At 36.7% G+C, this 17,821-nt stretch overlaps 1 protein-coding gene across 3 annotated transcripts in view; it reads left to right on the top strand.

Annotated features, from left to right (window-relative positions):
• The window catches only part of RFX7 (regulatory factor X7), a 137,032-nt gene that overhangs the window by 42,360 nt on the left and 76,851 nt on the right, over positions 1-17,821 (top strand). For all 3 annotated transcript variants that reach the window (XM_084969491.1, XM_021094854.2, XM_021094836.2), the window contains one exon: positions 15,327-15,360. In XM_084969491.1, the coding sequence (XP_084825617.1) occupies positions 15,327-15,360 (34 nt within the window). The remainder of the gene's footprint in view (positions 1-15,326; positions 15,361-17,821) is intronic.

The raw sequence follows: 17,821 nt of genomic DNA on the forward strand, positions 1-17,821 counted from the left end.
TGCCAAATGTTTGTTGCAATATTGTGTGTTACAAAAATAGAGCTGGAAATACCATAAAAATCCTTCAGTGAAAGAAAGTGTAAATAAGAAGTGGTGTATTAAACAATGGGATACTATCTATATGTATTAATTTGTTAGGGCAGCCACAACCAAGTTTGACAGACTAGGTAGCTTAAACAATAGAAATTTATTTTCTCATAGTTCTGGAGGCTAGAAATTCAAGATCAAGGTTTCAGTAGGTTTGATTTCTTCTGAGGGTATGAGGGAAGGATCTCTTACATGTCATTTTCCTTGGCTTATAGATGGCTTTCCTCCTATGTTTCTTCAGTTATCTTCCTTCTCTGCATTTCTCTTTGTCCTCATTTCCCTTTTTTATAAGCATACCGGTCATATACTGGATTAGAGCCCTTCAGATACAGATTTATTCATTTTTACCTGATTGCCTCTATAAAGACCTTATCCCCAAATAAAATCACATTCTAAGGTACTGAGGATTAGGACTTCCACATACGAACCTTCAGATGGGAGAGATACTCTTCAGTCCATAACACTGTGTAACAGTTAAAATGGATAAGCTGGAATAAATCAAAATAGATAACCTTCTAAAGCCTATTAAGTAAAAGAAAAAAAAATGTTGAATGATACATGCATCATAACTCCATGTCTATAAAGGAAACAAAACTGCTTTATGTAGTTTATGAATATACTCAACATTTGTAATGGAAATATAAACATTTATGGGAATGGTAAACAGCAGCTTCTGGATAGTTCTCACCACTGAGAAAAGAATAGTGGAATGGGATTGCAAAAGGGCCCATAGAGGCTTCAGTTTTATCTGTAAAGTTCTCTACCTTAAGGGAACAAAAGCAGAGTGTTCAGATTTGTTCACACTGACTGGCATGTACATGAGTGTTATTATTTATAACATTCCTGTATTCCTGCAACTTGATAATTTAAAAGATAACAAAATAAAACATTAACTCATTGAATGGAATAATGTCACTAAGAAGTTGAAAGTTACTTTTAATAATATGGCCAGTAGTTAAGTTGAAGGCATAAGCTTTAGAGTGATGATAGAGTTAATTCTTTTGGTTGAAATTAGTTTTAATGTTCAGAGCAAAAAAGTGAGTTTTATGATAAAATTAACAAACCATGATACAGTCATACCTTGGAAATTTTTGCAGATTTTGTTCCAGACTACTGCAAATATAGTGAAGTGAATTACATGATTTTTTTTTTGGTTTCCTAGAGCATATAAAAGTTATGTTTAGGAATTCCCATTGTGGTGCAACAAATTGGTGGTGTCTCTGGAGCACAGGGATGCAGGTTTGATCCCTGGTGGTGGGTTGAGGATCCAACCAGCATTTCCACAGCTGTGGTGTAGGTCGCACCTCTGTCTCAGATGTTATCCCTGGCCCAGGAACTCCATATGCTGCAGAGTGGCCAAAAACAAAACAAAGTTATGTTTATATTATACTATAGTGTCCATTAAGTGTGCAGTAATTGCATTATGTCTGGAAAAAACCATGTACATACCTTACTTTAAAAATACCTTATTGCTGAGAAATGTTAACCATCACCTATAAGCCTTCATTACACTTGCAGTTACTTCCTCCCCTGAAGTCTTGAACCCCTCAAAATGACCCATGAGACTTGGAATCAGCTGCTTCCAAACTTGAATCACAAACGTCATCTACAATGGTGAATCCTTTCTAGAAGGTTTTCAGTTTACTTTACCCAGATCTATCAGAGGAATCAGTCTGTGGCAGCCATAGCCTTATGAAATATGTTTATTAAAGAACAAAACATAAAAGTTACACTGACTCCTTGATTCATGGGCTGCAGAATGGTTGTTCTGTTGGCAGGCATGAAAACATAACATGAGTTTTGTTGTACATTTCCGTGAGATTTCTTGAGTAACTGGGTACATTGTCTGTGAGCAGTAATATTTTGAAAAGAGGTTTTTGTTTGTTTATTTGAGCAGTAGCTTTCAGTAGTGGGCATAAGATGTTCAACAAACCAGACTGAACATTGATGGCTCATCGAATATTGAATATTGTGGCTCAGTGGGTTATGAACCCCACTAGTATCCATGAGGACGCAGGTTTGATCCCTGGCCTTGCTCAGTGGGTTAAGGATCCAGTGTTGCCGCCAGCTGTGCGTAGGTTGCCAACATGACTTGGATCCCACGTTGCTGTAGCTGTGGTGTAGGCCAGCAGCTACAGCTACAATTTGATCCCTAGTCTGAGAACTTCTATATATGCTGCACATTTGGCGCTAAAAAGAAAAAAAAAATGTTCAGTAAACCATGTTTTCAACAGATGTGCTGCCATCCAGGCTTTATTGTTCCATTTATAGAGTACAGTCAGAGTAGATTTAGCATAATTCTTAAGGGCCCTAGGATTTTCATAGTGGTAAAATGAGCTTTGTCTTCAACTTAAAGTTACCAGTTGCCTAACAAGAAAGCCTGTCCTTTGAAGCTTTGAAGCCAGGCATTGACTTCTCCTCTGTAGCTATTAAAGTCCTAAAGGGCATCGTCTTCCAATGTAAGGCAGTTTCCTTTACACTGAAAGTCTGTTGTTTAGTTAGCCACTTCCATTAATGATCTTAGCTAGATCTTCCAGATAAAATTGCTGCAGTTTCTACATCAGTACTTGCTGCTTCACCTTGCACTTATATTATGGAGATGGTTTTTTTTCTGAAACCTTATGAACCAACTTCTGCTAGCTTCAGACGTCTTACCTTCAGTTTCCTCACCTCTCTTAGCCTTCGTGGAATTGAGGGGAGTTGGGTTCTTACTGTAGATTAGGCTTTCACTGAAGGGAATGTTGTCACTAGTTTGATCCTAATCTGTCTCAATTATCAGCAATAAGGCTATTTTGATTTCTTATCTTTTCGTATGTTCACTGGAATGGCATTTTTAATTTGCTTTGGGAACTCTCCTTTGCAGTCACAACTTGGACAACTGGCGCCAGAGGTCTAGCTTTCAGCCTATCTAAGCTTCCAACATGCCATCTTCACTTAGTTTAATCATTTCTGGCTTTTGACTTTAAGTGAGGGACATACAACTCTTCCTTTTACTTGAACACTTACAGGCCATTGTAGGGTCATTGATTGACCTAATTTCAATATTATTGTATCTTCAGGAATAGGGAGGCCCAAGGAGAGGGAGAGAGATGGGGATTGGCTGGTCAGTGAAGCAGTCAGAACCCACACAGCTTTTATTGATTAATTTTAACGTCTTATATGGGCACAGTTCATGGTGCCACCAGCAATTACAGTAGTGACATCAAAGATCACTGATCACAGGTCATCATTATAGATAAAATAATAATGAAAAAGTTGGAAATATTTTGAGAATTATCAAAATGTGACAGAGACATGAAGTGAGCAAATGCTCTTTAAAAAATGGTGCCAAAAGATTTGCTTAATGCAGGGTTGTCATCAACTTTTAATTGGTAAAAGATGCAACTTTTATGGAGCCCAAAAACCCAAAATTCAGTAAAACAGACTGCCTGTATCCTGTGTGAAACACAAAAAGTTCACTTTTCATATCTAAAGACGTTTGAACAGGAAGTTCCCAGGCTAGGGGTCAAATCAGAAATTCAGCTGCCGGCCTACACCACAGCTACAGCAACGCCAGATGCCAGCTGCGTCTGCGACCTACACCACAGTTAACGACAACACCACTAAGCGAGGCCAGGGATCGAACCCGTAACCTCATGGTTACTAGTTGGACTTGTTAACCACTGAGCCAGGACGAGAACCCCTCGAAGTTTGAACTTTTGAAGTGACTCATTTCTGTGACATTGTGTTGGGCATATTAGGGAACATATTATGTATCACTCAGCATATATCAATGACTTTGTTCTCTATAGTCTAGAGCAGTGGCTCTCATCTAGGGGCACATGGTAATTGGCAGGGCATTTTTTCTTGTAATGCCACTTAAGGCAGTATCTAGTACTGCCAGACATGCTGTAAAGCATAGGGTAAACTTGTATAGTAAAGAAGGATGTCAGTAAATGTCAGGGTCACATTGAGAAACATTGGTCTGCAGGCTAATTTCCTTTCAAAAGAAATCCTGTGATAGTTCGCAAGATTGTTTGCACAGGTAAGAACTGTGAACAATGACCATTTTTAAAGCATTTTGGGTTATGAAAAGAAACAATTGATAATTTATTGATTAGTTACTGGTAGCATCAAAAAATTTTCTTAGTTTTATTATAGCAATTGTTTTTCAATGAAATAGAGTTTACATAACATAAAATTAACCATTTAAAGTGTACAGTTCAGTGGCATTTTGTACATTCACAATATTATGTAACCATTATCTTTACCTACTTCCAAAATGTTATCACCCCAAAAATGAAACCCCAATATGCATTAAGCAGTCATTTCTCAGTCTCCTCTTCCCTCAGCCCTTGGCAACCACCGGTCTGTTTTCGTCTTTATGGATGTAGATATTCTAGATATTTCATGATACAGAATCATATAAATTGTGACTTTTTGTGTATGCCTTCTCTTAATTAGCACACAGTTTTCAAGATTTATCCATGTCTTAGCATGCATCAGTACTTTATTCCTTTTTGTAGTTGAATAATTCCGTTGTGTGGCTGTAATGCATTTTGTTCATCCATCCATCCCTTGATGGACATTTGAGTTGTTTTAACCTTTTGGCTCATGCGAATAGTGCATCTGTGAATATTTATATGCAGGTTTTTGGTGGCATACCTATTTTCATTTCTTTGGATATATACCTAGGTGTAGAATAGCTGTTTCTATAGCAGCTATACTATCTTGCATTTCCACCAGCAATGTATAATGATTCCAATATCGCCACATATTTACCAACAAATCCTAGTTATATTTAAGATGACATGATAAGTAAATGAATCAGAATATCTGGATAGTGAGATTCAGTGGTAGTTTCTATTTTCTGTTTTATATATTTTCTGGCTACACCTCTTAACCTTTGTAGAATTAGCCAATATTACTGTGGTTATTTTTAATGTAAAATTTTGTTTCCTTTGAGCGAACTAAAAGTAAATGCTTCACATACATTATGGGCAAGTTTAAGGTAAAAAAAATATATATATAATGGAATGTGAGTTGAGTCATAACCCATAAAAAGGAAGTTAATATATTTTAACAGAATCATTTTACTAGAGAAGAAGCTAAGAGTTTGAGTTGTCCCAGCAAGACTAGAATGCAGAAGCTTCTTACAGTTGATGTATTACACTGTACCTCCAGTACCTCAGATTTTCTGTGAGTGAAGTCTAGTATCTTGTATTCACACATCTCTATTTCTGCAACACAAGAATTTTGATTCAACTATATAGGAATTGAGAATCATGCCTCCCACCCCCCTTTTGTTCTTTTTTTCCTTTTCTGGCCACACCATGACATACGGAATTTCTGGGCCAGGGATCAGATCTGAGTCGCAGTTATAACCTATACTGTGGCAATGCCAGATCCTTAACCCATTGTGGTGGGCCAGGGATGGAACCTAGCCCAGATATGCTGCCCATCCCATTGCATCACAGCAGGAACTCCAGAATTCAGAATCACTCTGAATTTAGATGGGGGACTCCAAATAAATGTAGAAATATATTCAGCTTTTCAATGGAGGCCGCCCTGGTGCTGGAAGAGATAAGTTGGAGTCTCTTAGAACGATATTATCTGCATTAAACAAATAGTTTATAAGCAATTTGTTTAGTGGGGGGAAACAGATTCTGAAATGTTTCTAGCAAGTAGTCTCTAAGTGTTCTTTCAGGAATTAAATACTATGTATGTTTGGACCATGACTGTTATTTTATTTATTGTATCATGTTTAAGTTTGAAGAAAGGGAAGTAGTACAGGATTTTTTCATGAAATGTTTCTGTGAGGTAAAGCAGGCTTAGATTAAGTTGATATATGTTTTTTGTTTTTTAAACGCATGCTTCTTAAATTTACTCTCTTTTGGGTAGTTCTATTGGGTAAGAAAGTTTTTCCCAACTTCACTCTGTAATTTGAATTAGAGAAAACAAAATATTCTTTCTCAAACTGTATCTCTTCCTTAAATTTTTATATGCTCTCCTTACTTGTGTATTTTCTCCTTTTTCATACTCCATTGGTCTAGGACTAAGTTTTACTTTATAACATTGTGGTGATCTGACTTGACATGAGAAGGTTGAACGGAAAGATTTAGAAGATGAATGATTAGCATGTTTTGTAAACTTAATAGTTACAGTAGCACAATACAGTTATGATCCTCATATTTTGCTTTTATCTAATATGGAAATAGCAGATATATACTATTTAATTAAAATGTTTACAAAAATAATAACTTTTTTAAAACCCAGTGAGACCAGAAATTTAATGCATATCAAATATAATCAGTTATCAGCAATTTAGAAAATGTCAATAATCTTAGAAAATATTAATGGTAAATATACATTATCATTTGAACATATTATTTGTGAATAAAATTAATAAAGTAGTTTTATCTAAAAATAAAAGTGAAGAGCACTTAAACCATGAAATATTTAAATTATCTACCTTTTTAAGTTGCCGGCTCAAATGTGTATCAATGGTTCATTATCGAGTGGTTACTATATTTTTGTGCGTGTTTTTCCTGCTGCTGAAAAACTTCTTAAACTTAACTAGTGGAAATAAAGGTAAAAAAATAATTATATGTTATTCCAAATATATTCCAAAAATATCCATAGATAATCTCATTTCTTGTCTAATAGCTTCGAGATTTTAAAATTTACATATTACATATTTAATTTTATTTTCTTTGGCCACACTCATGGCCATATGGAAGTTTATGAGCCAGGGATTGAACATGCACCACAGCAGGTCACCACAGTGATCCAAACCACTGCAGTGACAGTGCCAGATCCTAACTCACTGTGCCACAAGAGAACTCATTTTTGGTTGACGTTTTATGGTTATAGTTTAATGAGTCATAAAGGTCTTATAAGCCTTGCTAAAAAGAACCACAATCCCCCAACCACTTCAGTGGAAAGCCAGTTACTCAATCAGCCTTTGTTAAAAGCATTTTCCTTTACATACTTGAATTGCTTTGGTACCCCTTTTGTAAATGAGTTGACTATATAGAAGTCAGATATCATTCATGCCACTTTTTTTTTTTTTTTTTTTTTTGTCTTTTTGCCATTTCTTGGGCCACTGCCACAGCATGTGGAGGTTCCCAGGCTAGGGGTTGAATCGGAGCTGTAGCCAACGGCCTACACCAGAGCCACAGTAACGCGGGATTCAAGCCGCATCTGCAGCCTACACCACAGCTCACGGCAATGCCGGATCCTCTACCCACTAAGCAAGGACAGGGATTGAACTCACAACCTCATGGTTCCTAGTCGGATTCGTTAACGGCTCAGCCACAACGGGAACTCCCATGCCACTTTTTTACTCTATATAATGTTACTTTACTCTGGCCACCTTCAAGATTTGCTTTTCATCTTTGTGTTTTCATCCCTTTGACTGTGATGTGTCTGTGTGTGATTTTCTTTATAATGCTTGGCTGTTCCCATTGTGGCTCAGTGGTAACGAACCAGACTGGTATCCCTGAGGACACAGGTTAGATTCATTGCCCCACTCAATGGGTTAAGAATCCAGTGATAGAGTGAGCTGTGGTATAGGTCGAAGACTCGGCTCAGATCTGGTATTGCTGTAGCTGTGGGTTGGACCGGGCAGCTATAGCTTCGATTCAACCCCTAGCCTGGGAATTTGCATATGCCACCAGTATGTGGTCCTAAAAAGAAAAGAAAAAAATTACCATGCTTGGATTTTGCTGAGCATCTTTGGGTATGTAAGATTGTGTTTTTCACAAAATTTGGGAAAATTTTGGCCACTACTGGATATTTCTGTCTCATTGTCTTCTCCAATTGTACATAGTTAGACCAACTTATATTGTACTAAATCAATTGCTGAAGTTCTGTTTATTATTTTGGAGATCTTTTTCTTTCTCCTTTTAGAATCAGTAAGATGTATTGATTTATTTACCAGTTTAGTAACCCTTTTGTTGCCATATCCGATCTCCTTTAAAGTAACCAGTAAATTTTTCATTTCAGATTTTGTCCTTTTTAGTTCTGGAATTTCCATTTGGTTCCATCTCTCAACTGATATTCCCCCCATGTGTACATTTATTATGACCACATTTTCCTTTAAATACTTGAATGTAGTTATAATACTTGCGTCAAAGTCCTCCTCTGCTAATTCTGACATCCAGATCTTTCAGGATTTGGTTTCTATGGGGTGCTTTTTTTCTTGACTCTGGGTCTCTTTTTCCTTTTCCTTCGTTCTGATCAGTTTTGCTTGTGTTAGGGGTATTGTGGATGATATTCGTAGACTTTGGATTCTGTTATTTTTCTCCGATGAGTGGTGGTGGTGGTGTTTTGTTTGTTTGGTCCCTGTAGACAGTTAACAGGGCTGGATCCAAACTCCAACATTATGTCTCCTATGTTAGGCAGCAACAGAGGTCTCAATTCAGATCTTTACACCTTTCAGCTGTTGCTTTTTGCTAGTAATCTTATAGTCTTCCCCAAATGAATGTCATCAAATATTTGGGCATAGTTTATACACAAATCTTGTGGCATTTTTCTTTCTGGGATTTATCTTTCATTTTACAGTGGCTCTTGAGGCCTAGACTTTGTCCTCTGTCCCCTCAGCTGGCAAGAAGGCAGTTGAGTGATGGTTGCTGTGAGGGTAGAAAAGTGCTCTTAAGCAACAGCCTTATAAATACAAATCCTGACCAGTGCAGGTCCTTCTTTTTTTTAATTCTTTTTTTCTTTTTTGCACCCAGGTGGTATATGGAGGTTCCCAGGATAGGGGTTGAATCAGAGCTACAGCTACGGCCTATATCACAGCCACAGAAACATCAGATCGGAGCCATGTCTTTGACTTACACCACAGCTCATGGCAAGGCTGGATCCTTAACCCACTGAACGAGGCCAGGGATCAAACCTGCAACCTCATGGTTCCTAGTTGGATTCGTTTCCACTGTGCCACGACAGGAACTCCTGCAGTTCCTTCTTTTAAAGATGACTTCCCTCCTGTTGCTACCTGCTTTTGGTCATTCTCTTTTAATGTTTGTTTTTATATTTTGTCCCCTGTATATAATTGTTATGTGTGGGAAGGTTACTTTAATATAGGATACCTTGCCATTATTCAAAGCAGAACATTACAGTATTGAACCATTATTTAATTTTTATTTATTTTTTTTTATTTTCCCACTGTACAGCAAGGGGATCAAGTTATCCTTACATGTATACATTACATTTTTTTCCCCACCCTTTGTTCTGTTGCAACATGAGTATCTAGACAAAGTTCTCATTGCTATTCAGCAGGATCTCCTTGTACATCTATTCTAAGTTGTGTCTGATAAACCCAAGCTCTCGATCCCTCCCACTCCCTCCCCCTCCCATCAGGCAGCCACAAGTCTCTTCTCCAAGTCCATGATTTTCTTTTCTGAGGAGATGCTCATTTGTGCTGGATATTAGATTCCAGTTATAAGTGATATCATATGGTATTTGTCTTTGTCTTTCTGGCTCATTTTACTCAGTATGAGATTCTCTAGTTCCATCCATGTTGCTGCAAATGGCATTATGTCATTCTTTTTTATGGCTGAGTAGTATTCCATTGTGTATATATACCACCTCTTCCGAATCCAATCCTCTGTCGATGGACATTTGGGTTGTTTCCATGTCCTGGCACATGCGGGTGCATGTGTCTCTTTTAAGTAGAGTTTTGTCCGGATAGATGCCCAAGAGTGGGATTGTGGGATCATATGGAAGTTCTATGTATAGATTTCTAAGGTATCTCCAAACTGTTCTCCATAGTGGCTGTACCAGTTTACAAACCCACCAACAGTGCAGGAGGGTTCCCTTTTCTCTACACCCCCTCCAGCACTTGTTATTTGTGGACTTATTAATGATGGCCATTCTGACTGGTGTGAGGTGGTATCTCATGGTAGTTTTGATTTGCATTTCTCTTATAATCAGCGATGTTGGGCATTTTTTCCTGTGTTTGCTGGCCATCTCTATATCTTCTTTGGAGAAATGTCTATTCAGGTCTTCTGCCCCATTATTTAATTTTAATTGAGTCAGTCGAGACATACGTTATTCAAGGAGTATTTTGGGAAATTGTCATACATTAGGAATATTGCAATTTGTTTTATTAAATTTTGGAAACAAAATCTTGAAACAGAAAAAGGACATCTATTATCACTGCTACTCTTCACTATTAGAGATTTTAGCCAGGTAATTAGAAGAGGGAGGACGAAGAGGCATAAAGATTGGAAAGGAAGGAGTTTCCATTGTGGTGAAAAATGAATCCAACTAGTATTCATAAGAATGCGGGTTGATCCCTGGCCTTGCTCGGTGGGTTAAGGATCTGGCATTGCCGTGAGCTGTGGCATAGGTTGGCAGCTGTAGCTCTGATTTGACCCCTGGCCTTGGAGCTTCCATATGCTGCAGATGCAGCCCTAAAGAAGGAAAAAAAAAAATTGGAAAGGGAAGAAAGACATTTTCATTAAGTGTAAATGAAATTACTATCCGTAAGAGAATCTACATACTATTAGAACCAATAAGAATTTAGGAAGGCTGCTGGATTGGATATAACATCAGCATAGAATACCAGTAGTTTTTCTGCACATCAGCATGTGTATTAGCAAAAGCCAATTAGAAGTGGAGAAAATGATACAGTTTACAATAATCTCTGCAGGCCAACTAGGACTCTCCAACAAAAAAATACAGAGAAAATTACAAGACATTTTTAAGGACAGGCAAGAATAGATTCAGATTATTAGTCAGCTCCTCCAGTTCAATCTATACCATCTGTTTTACTGTTCAATTTAATCTTAGTATTTGGAGTTCCTGTCATGGTTCAGTGGTTAATGAACCCTGCTAGTATCCATGAGGATGTGGATTCGTTCCTTGGCCCTGCTCAGTGGGCTGAGGATATGGCGTTCCCGTGAGCTGTGGTGTAGGTTACAGGTACAGCTCAGATTCCCCATTGCTGTGGCTGTGGCGTAGGCTGGCAGCTGTGGCTCCGATTCAACCCCTAGCCTGGGAACTTCCATATGCTGCAGGTGTGGCCCTAAAAAAAAAAAAAAAAGACCAAAAAAGAAAAAAAAATCTTAGGGCTTTTGTTGATTTGAAAAAAAGGAAACTCACCTGATAATTGGAGGTCCAAGAATGATCAAGACTGTCCTGAAAAAGGTTGAGGAATGTCATGCAAATTCAAATTCAAAGTGTAGTGTTTGTTCAGACAAATAGATTAAGAATAAAACTGGAAAAAAAAAAGGCTAGTAACAGATTCAAGCTTATATATAAACTTGGCATAATCAGTTGGCTTGCCAGATGAAAGAAGTGTGTGTGTGTGTGTGTGTGTGTGTGTGTGTGTGTGTACAATATAAATATGTAAAATACCAAATAGGAATAGATTCTGACTAGAATAAAGATCAAAATCTAAAAAAATTAACTTTAGGAGTTCTCACTGTGGCATTCTCTCTGAGGCAGTGCAGGTTCCATCCCCAGCCTGGCATGGTGGGTTAAGGCTCCAGCGTTCCAACAGCTGTGACATACATACCAGCTGCAGCTCAAATTCGATCTTCTATATGCTGCTGGTACAACCAAAAAAAAAAGCTAACCTCAAAAATTTTAGATTGAAATATAGCATGTCTTTAAAACCTTAGATAGGAGTTCTCTTGTGATGCAGTAAGTTTAGGATCTGGTGTTTTGCTGTGGGGCAAGTTTGATCCCTGGCCTGGGAACTTCTGCATGCCACAGGCACAGCCCCCAAAAAAGAAAAAACACAAAAACCTTAGCTAAATAGTATTTCTTACAACAAAAACACAATTCATAAAGAATTAATACATTTCACTAAATCAAAAATTTTAACTAAGTTATTAAAATGTATCATTAACAAAGTTAAGGTAAATATATGTAACAAACAAAGGGTTAGTATCCAGAATATATAAAGAACTACTATAATTTAATAAGAAATCCGGAATTCCCGTCTTGGCACAGCGGAAACCAATCCAACTAGGAACCATGAGGTTTCGGGTTTGATCCCTGGCCCCGCTCAGTGGTTAAGGATCACAGCATTGCCAATGAGCTGTGGTGTAGGTCACGGATGCAGCTCAGATCTGGCATTACTGTGGCTCTGGCTTAGGCTGGCAGCTGTAGCTCTGATTTGACCCCTAGTCTGGGAACTTCCATATGTCTTGGGTGCGGCCCTAAAAAGACTAAAATAAAAAATAAAAATTAAAAAAAAAAAAAGGAAAGAAATCCATCAACTTCACTTAAAAATGGGCAAAAGAGGAGTTCCCGTCGTGGCTCAGTGGTTAACAAAACCGACTAGCAACCTTAAGGGCTCAGGTTCAATCCCTGGCCTTGCTCAGTGGGTTAAGGATCTGGCGTTGCCATGAGCTGTGGTGTAGTTTGCAGATATGGCTTGGATCCCAAGTTGCTGTGGCTGTGGCTGTGGCTGTGGCGTAGGCCAGCAGCTATAGCTCCGATTCAGCCCCTAGCCTGGGAACCTCCATATGCTGTGGGTATACCTACAGAAGTATATACTCTGTTCTTAAGTGGTCCCAGTTTTTCCAGAGAGTTTTCTTCATATGGGGGAATGAGTGTCTTGTTATTCATTCATTCAACAGATTTTATTGAACATCTAACATGTGCCAGGTGATAATACAGCAGTGAGCAAAACAGTTAAAGCCTGCTCCCATTAAGTTTAAATTATAGTCAAGAAAGAAAGCCAGTAGACACATAAATTAATAAAAACATAAAATGACTGGTGGTAAATAAAATAATGTAAAGCAGGGTAAGAGGGATAGTGATAGAGAGTATTTTACATGAGGAATTAGTTAGGGAAGCAGTATCTGTGAAAGATAATGAAGCATAGTCATAAAGAAAGTGAACAAATAAGTTATATGGAAGAAGAATCTTGGAGGCTGACAGAAAAAGCCAGTGCAAGGCCCTACTCTTGCCTTGAGAAGCAGCTTGGAGGCCAGGGGTAGATGAATGAGTAGACTACTATGAGATGAGACTAGAAAGACAACAGAGTTGGGTCGTGCAGGGCTTTGTTGTCCATGATAAAGACCATGGAGCAAAGGACTAAATGTGGTGGACCATATCACTCTGGTTGAGAATAGTCCACACAGAGTTGGTGGTGGGGGTATGAAGATAAAAGCAGGAAGACCAATTAGAAAGTTATTGTAACACTTTAGAAAAGAAATGATGGTTTAGACCAAGGTGGTGAGATATAGTTGGATTCTTGATATATTACTTTTTAGAAGCAATTCTTTCTTTAAAAAAAGTTTATTAACCTATAGTTGTACCAGTTAATAGTTTGTACCAGTTTCTTCTGTACAACAGTGACTTAGTCATATATATATACACATATTATATTATATATACATACACATATATAATATATACCTATATTATATATATATATACTCACACATGTATATACACTTTTTTTTAAATATTGTCTTCCATCATAGTCTATCCCAGAAGGTTTGATATAGTTCCCTGTGCTATACAGTAGGACCTCATTGCTTATCCATTCTAAATGTAATAGTTTGTCTGATTCTAACAGCAAGTCTCCATTGGCCAGTCATTCCATATACCTCAGTGTGCATATGCCAGTCCCAAACCCCCAGTCCATTCCCCTCCCAAACCTGTTCGCTTTGGAAACCGTAAGTTTTTCAAAGTCTTTGAGTGTTTCTGTTCTACAAATAAGTTCATTTGTATCCCTTTTTTTTTAAGATTCCACATATAGGTAATACCATATGATGTTTGTCTTTCACTGACTAACTTCACTTAGTATGATAGTTTCCAGGTCCATCTGTGTTGCTGCAAATAGCATTATTTCATTCTTTTTTGTGGCTGAGTAGCATCCCCACTGTACATATATACCACATCTTCTTAATCTATTCATCTGTCAGTGACTCTTTCCATGTTCTGATTATTGTGAGTAGTGCTTCCATGAACATAGGGGTGCATGTATCTTTTTGAATTATAGTTTTTGGTTAGGTATATACTCAAGAGTGGGATTGTTTAATCGCAATTCTTAATCTATAGGATACCCTCTTAACTCAGGGAAACTGTGGGAGTTATTAAGAAGAACAGCACATTTTAGCTGCTAATGAGTGAGAAGCTATACACACAATCCCAAAATATTTAAAACTTCTAAAAGACCTATGGGATTGTGAGAAGGGTATTTCATGTTCTCTTACCTAGAGGTGTAATTTCTTTTTCTTTTAGTCATTCTCAACCTTGCAATTGAACTTAATCCAGTCATTCTTTGTTATTTAAAAAAATGAAATTTGGAAATTCAAGTACAGGTATAAAGTTTTGAGGTTACTGATTGCATTAACTGAATTATGATTTTAAATACTGATTTTTGCTTACTCTACAGACTAACTATATAGCTAGATACAAAGGTAAATAGCTACTTTTTAAGCATTTATTTGGCTCTAGAACCTTTTATGGAAGATAATTTGGTTTTTAACATCTTTTAAAGATTGTATATAAACTGTCTGAACTTATGCATGATTTCATTGCTTTTGCACTTTAGTAAAATCCAAATGACAATTCAGTTATTTTATACTGGCTTCATTTGTATTATATATTAATTGCTCACTTATATTCAGTAGTTCAGTTAAATTGACATATAGGGACTTTTTGTGTTATTTATTTCTATATATAGTCTTTGCCAATTTATTACCATATTAGCTAATCTTTATTATTACTTTTATGTCCTCGGATTACTTTCTTGGATGTGTGTGTGTGTGTGTGTGTGTGTGTGTGTGTGTACAGGAAAGCAAGAAAGAAAGGAGGGGAAAAGAACCTACTTTGTAACAAGCCGTTCGAAACACAGATAGTATTATACCATTATGGGTTTTAAATGATAAATAAATTGTTGCCCAGAGTGGCAGGCATACAGTAAAAAATCTTAATTCATTGTTAAGTTATTTCTATGTGTAATAATACATCTATACTTTATGTATCATTAGAAACTTAATTGTTTATTCAGAACATCTACAACATTAACAATAGAGTGACTATAGCAGTGAACTCAGAAAATATTCTCATCATGCTTTAGGATTGAATTTAGTCCAGTGAGTGAGAAATAGATTTTTTTTTTTGCTTTGTGAAAAAAATGTAGTTTTAGGGTATAATGCCTAATCCTAATAAGGAGCTTTACTTATTTTTTCATAGTATGGGTAATGAATTACCATGTCTGTTTGAGAATATTTTGAAAATTTAATAAATTTATCATTCTTATTAACCTAACTTTCTTTTTCTTTTAGCAAAACTATACAATCTAAAGTGGACTGCATTTTGGTAAGTAAAATAATTTTAAACTTCTTTTGTTATGTTTCTTTCCAGTATGTAAAATATATTATTTTGAGTAAATATTTATTTTAAGTATAACTCAATTTTAGTGAATAAAATTTGACCTTTAATTATAACTCTAGGAGTGAACTGGCTATATGCTATCTAGATACTTTCCTATATCTCATAAATAATGAAATCCTAATCTGAGGCAAATGCATATTTTGAAGCTTAACTCACTAAAGATCACTTCAGCATTTAATAAAGTGAATATTTTCTTTTGTAATAATTCTTAAAGAATTTATTTTAAAAAATTTAAGATGGAGTTCCCGTCATGGTGCAGTGGTTAACGAATCCGACTAGGAACCATGAGGTTGCGGGTTCAATCCCTGCCCTTGCTCAGTGGGTTGAGGATCCAGCGTTGCCGTGAGCTGTGGTATAGGTTGCAGACGCGGCTCAGATTCCGCGTTGCTGTGGCTCTGGTGTAGGCCGGTGACTACGGCTCCAATTCGACCCCTAGCCTGGGAACCTCCATATGCCGCAGGAGCGGCCCAAGAAATGGCAAACAGACAAAAAAAGAAAAAAAATTTAAGATGTTCGATGGATTAGTTTTGTTATGATAGCATATTTTTCATATTTGGGTTGCTAGACTTCAAAATGGCCAAAATAATAGTTTACGTTTAGTTTGGATCTTACAGATTATAATAATTTGTTAAATGAAAGCTTTTAAAAATACTTCATTGGTAAGTTTTTGTTCCATCTACCTTTTTTTTTTGGGTTGCTGGGCTTCATGAATTAAAGTCACAAAAATATTTTAAATTTGGGTTGTATTTGTAGTTCCCTAGATCTACTGTTAAACATATGAAGGAAGACATCTGCTGCTACTGACACTACTGGAATAGTACTGACTTCTTTCATGGAAATCTTTATTAATGGAATATGCCCTAGGCTCTAGAATATTCATCGAGTTTTGCACTGTTAGGTTTCCCACAATGTCACTATAGTTAGTCCTTTCTGCTTGTGATGTCAGAACTTTCTTATTCAGGTGTAGGTCTTCTTTATAAGCCAACTTTTTTTTGTTGGGGAACAAGGGTCTGTAGTGTCTGGTGCTGAAATAGTATGTGATCTTCTTATATTATTATTAGCTTCTAGGTAGATGAATAAATAAGAGTATTTGATAGAAAAGAGGTAATTTGGTCAGTTCTCCTATGCCTTTCCAACCTGATAGTTGAGAAAGAGGACTTTGTGGGGATGTTTTCCCCTTTTCCTTTCACTTACTCTTTATTATCTTTTTTTTTTTTTTCTTTCTCTACAACCCTTGGAAATAGATAATCTTGTTACTTCCCTTTTACAAATGAAGAAACTGATGCTTTAGCATTTACTTGAAAAAAAATAATTATTGAGCACCTCTGTCTTCCAATGCTAGATATAAGGGATACAAAATAAAAAGGACGTTCTTCCTTGCCCTCAAGGAATTCAGTATGTTAACATACATTCAGTAGTGCTCTTAAGACCTCAGAAAGCTGTGACTGGGGATGGAGGCGTGACCCCACCCCTGAGCATTTTCTGATTGTCCCAGCTCTTAAGAGTCTCATTGTTTATTGATCTCTCAGTAATTATTGCCTAATTAGTCTGTGCTAGACCCTGTTCTGGGTGTCAGAATGCAATGGTAAACAAGGCCACTTGCTTTTCATATCTAAGACCATCTGCTTTTTTGTTGTTGTTGTTAGTATCTGGAATACTGTTGGGGAATTATACAGTTTTTTTTCCTTTTAATTGAGAATATTGAGGTAGAAGACTGGTATAATTGATTAAATATGGCATTTATAAAATCCCAAATAAGAACAAAAAGTTTTTTAATCTTTTAGGAGTTCAGAAGTGTTTATATTTTAGCATGAGTGTTAAAGTTTTATGTACTTGATAAACAGGATAGTAAGATGTCTCTCCTCACGAACTTTACATTTTACTGAATGAAATAGACATTGAATGAATGGTAAAATTAGTAAGCATATTAGCTTCAGATAATGATAAATGCCATTAAAAAATTTTTAAAAGACAAGTGGAGACAACTGATGGTGGGTAGAGTAACCTTAGATTGGGTGATTGGGAAAAGTGTCTTTGAGGAAATGACATCTGAGAGGAGACCTGAAAAATAAGAAGCCAGTCTTGTGTAAGGATCTGCCTATGGCACATTAGGCAAAGGGAACAATAATAACAAATATTTTGAAGCAGGGATGTCTGGGGTATTTGAAGAATATGAAGAACTCGGTGTGCTAGAATTTAAGAAGGGAAGAGAAGATGATAAATAAAAAGTTCAAATAGGGCTTATTTAGCTATGGAAAATAGTTTAGATTTAATTGAGTACACGGAAAGCCAATTTAAAAGCTTTAAGTAAGGAGATTACTATGGTCCTGGTATTTTGTTTGTTGTTTGCTTTTTGTTTTTTGATTTGTATACTCTTTGTTGTATG

Source organism: Sus scrofa, chromosome 1 (genome assembly GCF_054392235.1).
Source record: "Sus scrofa isolate SSC_HxYL_T2T_F1_AM1 chromosome 1, Sscrofa_HxYL_maternal_Yorkshire_Landrace_v2.0, whole genome shotgun sequence".
Taxonomy (NCBI): domain Eukaryota; kingdom Metazoa; phylum Chordata; class Mammalia; order Artiodactyla; family Suidae; genus Sus; species Sus scrofa.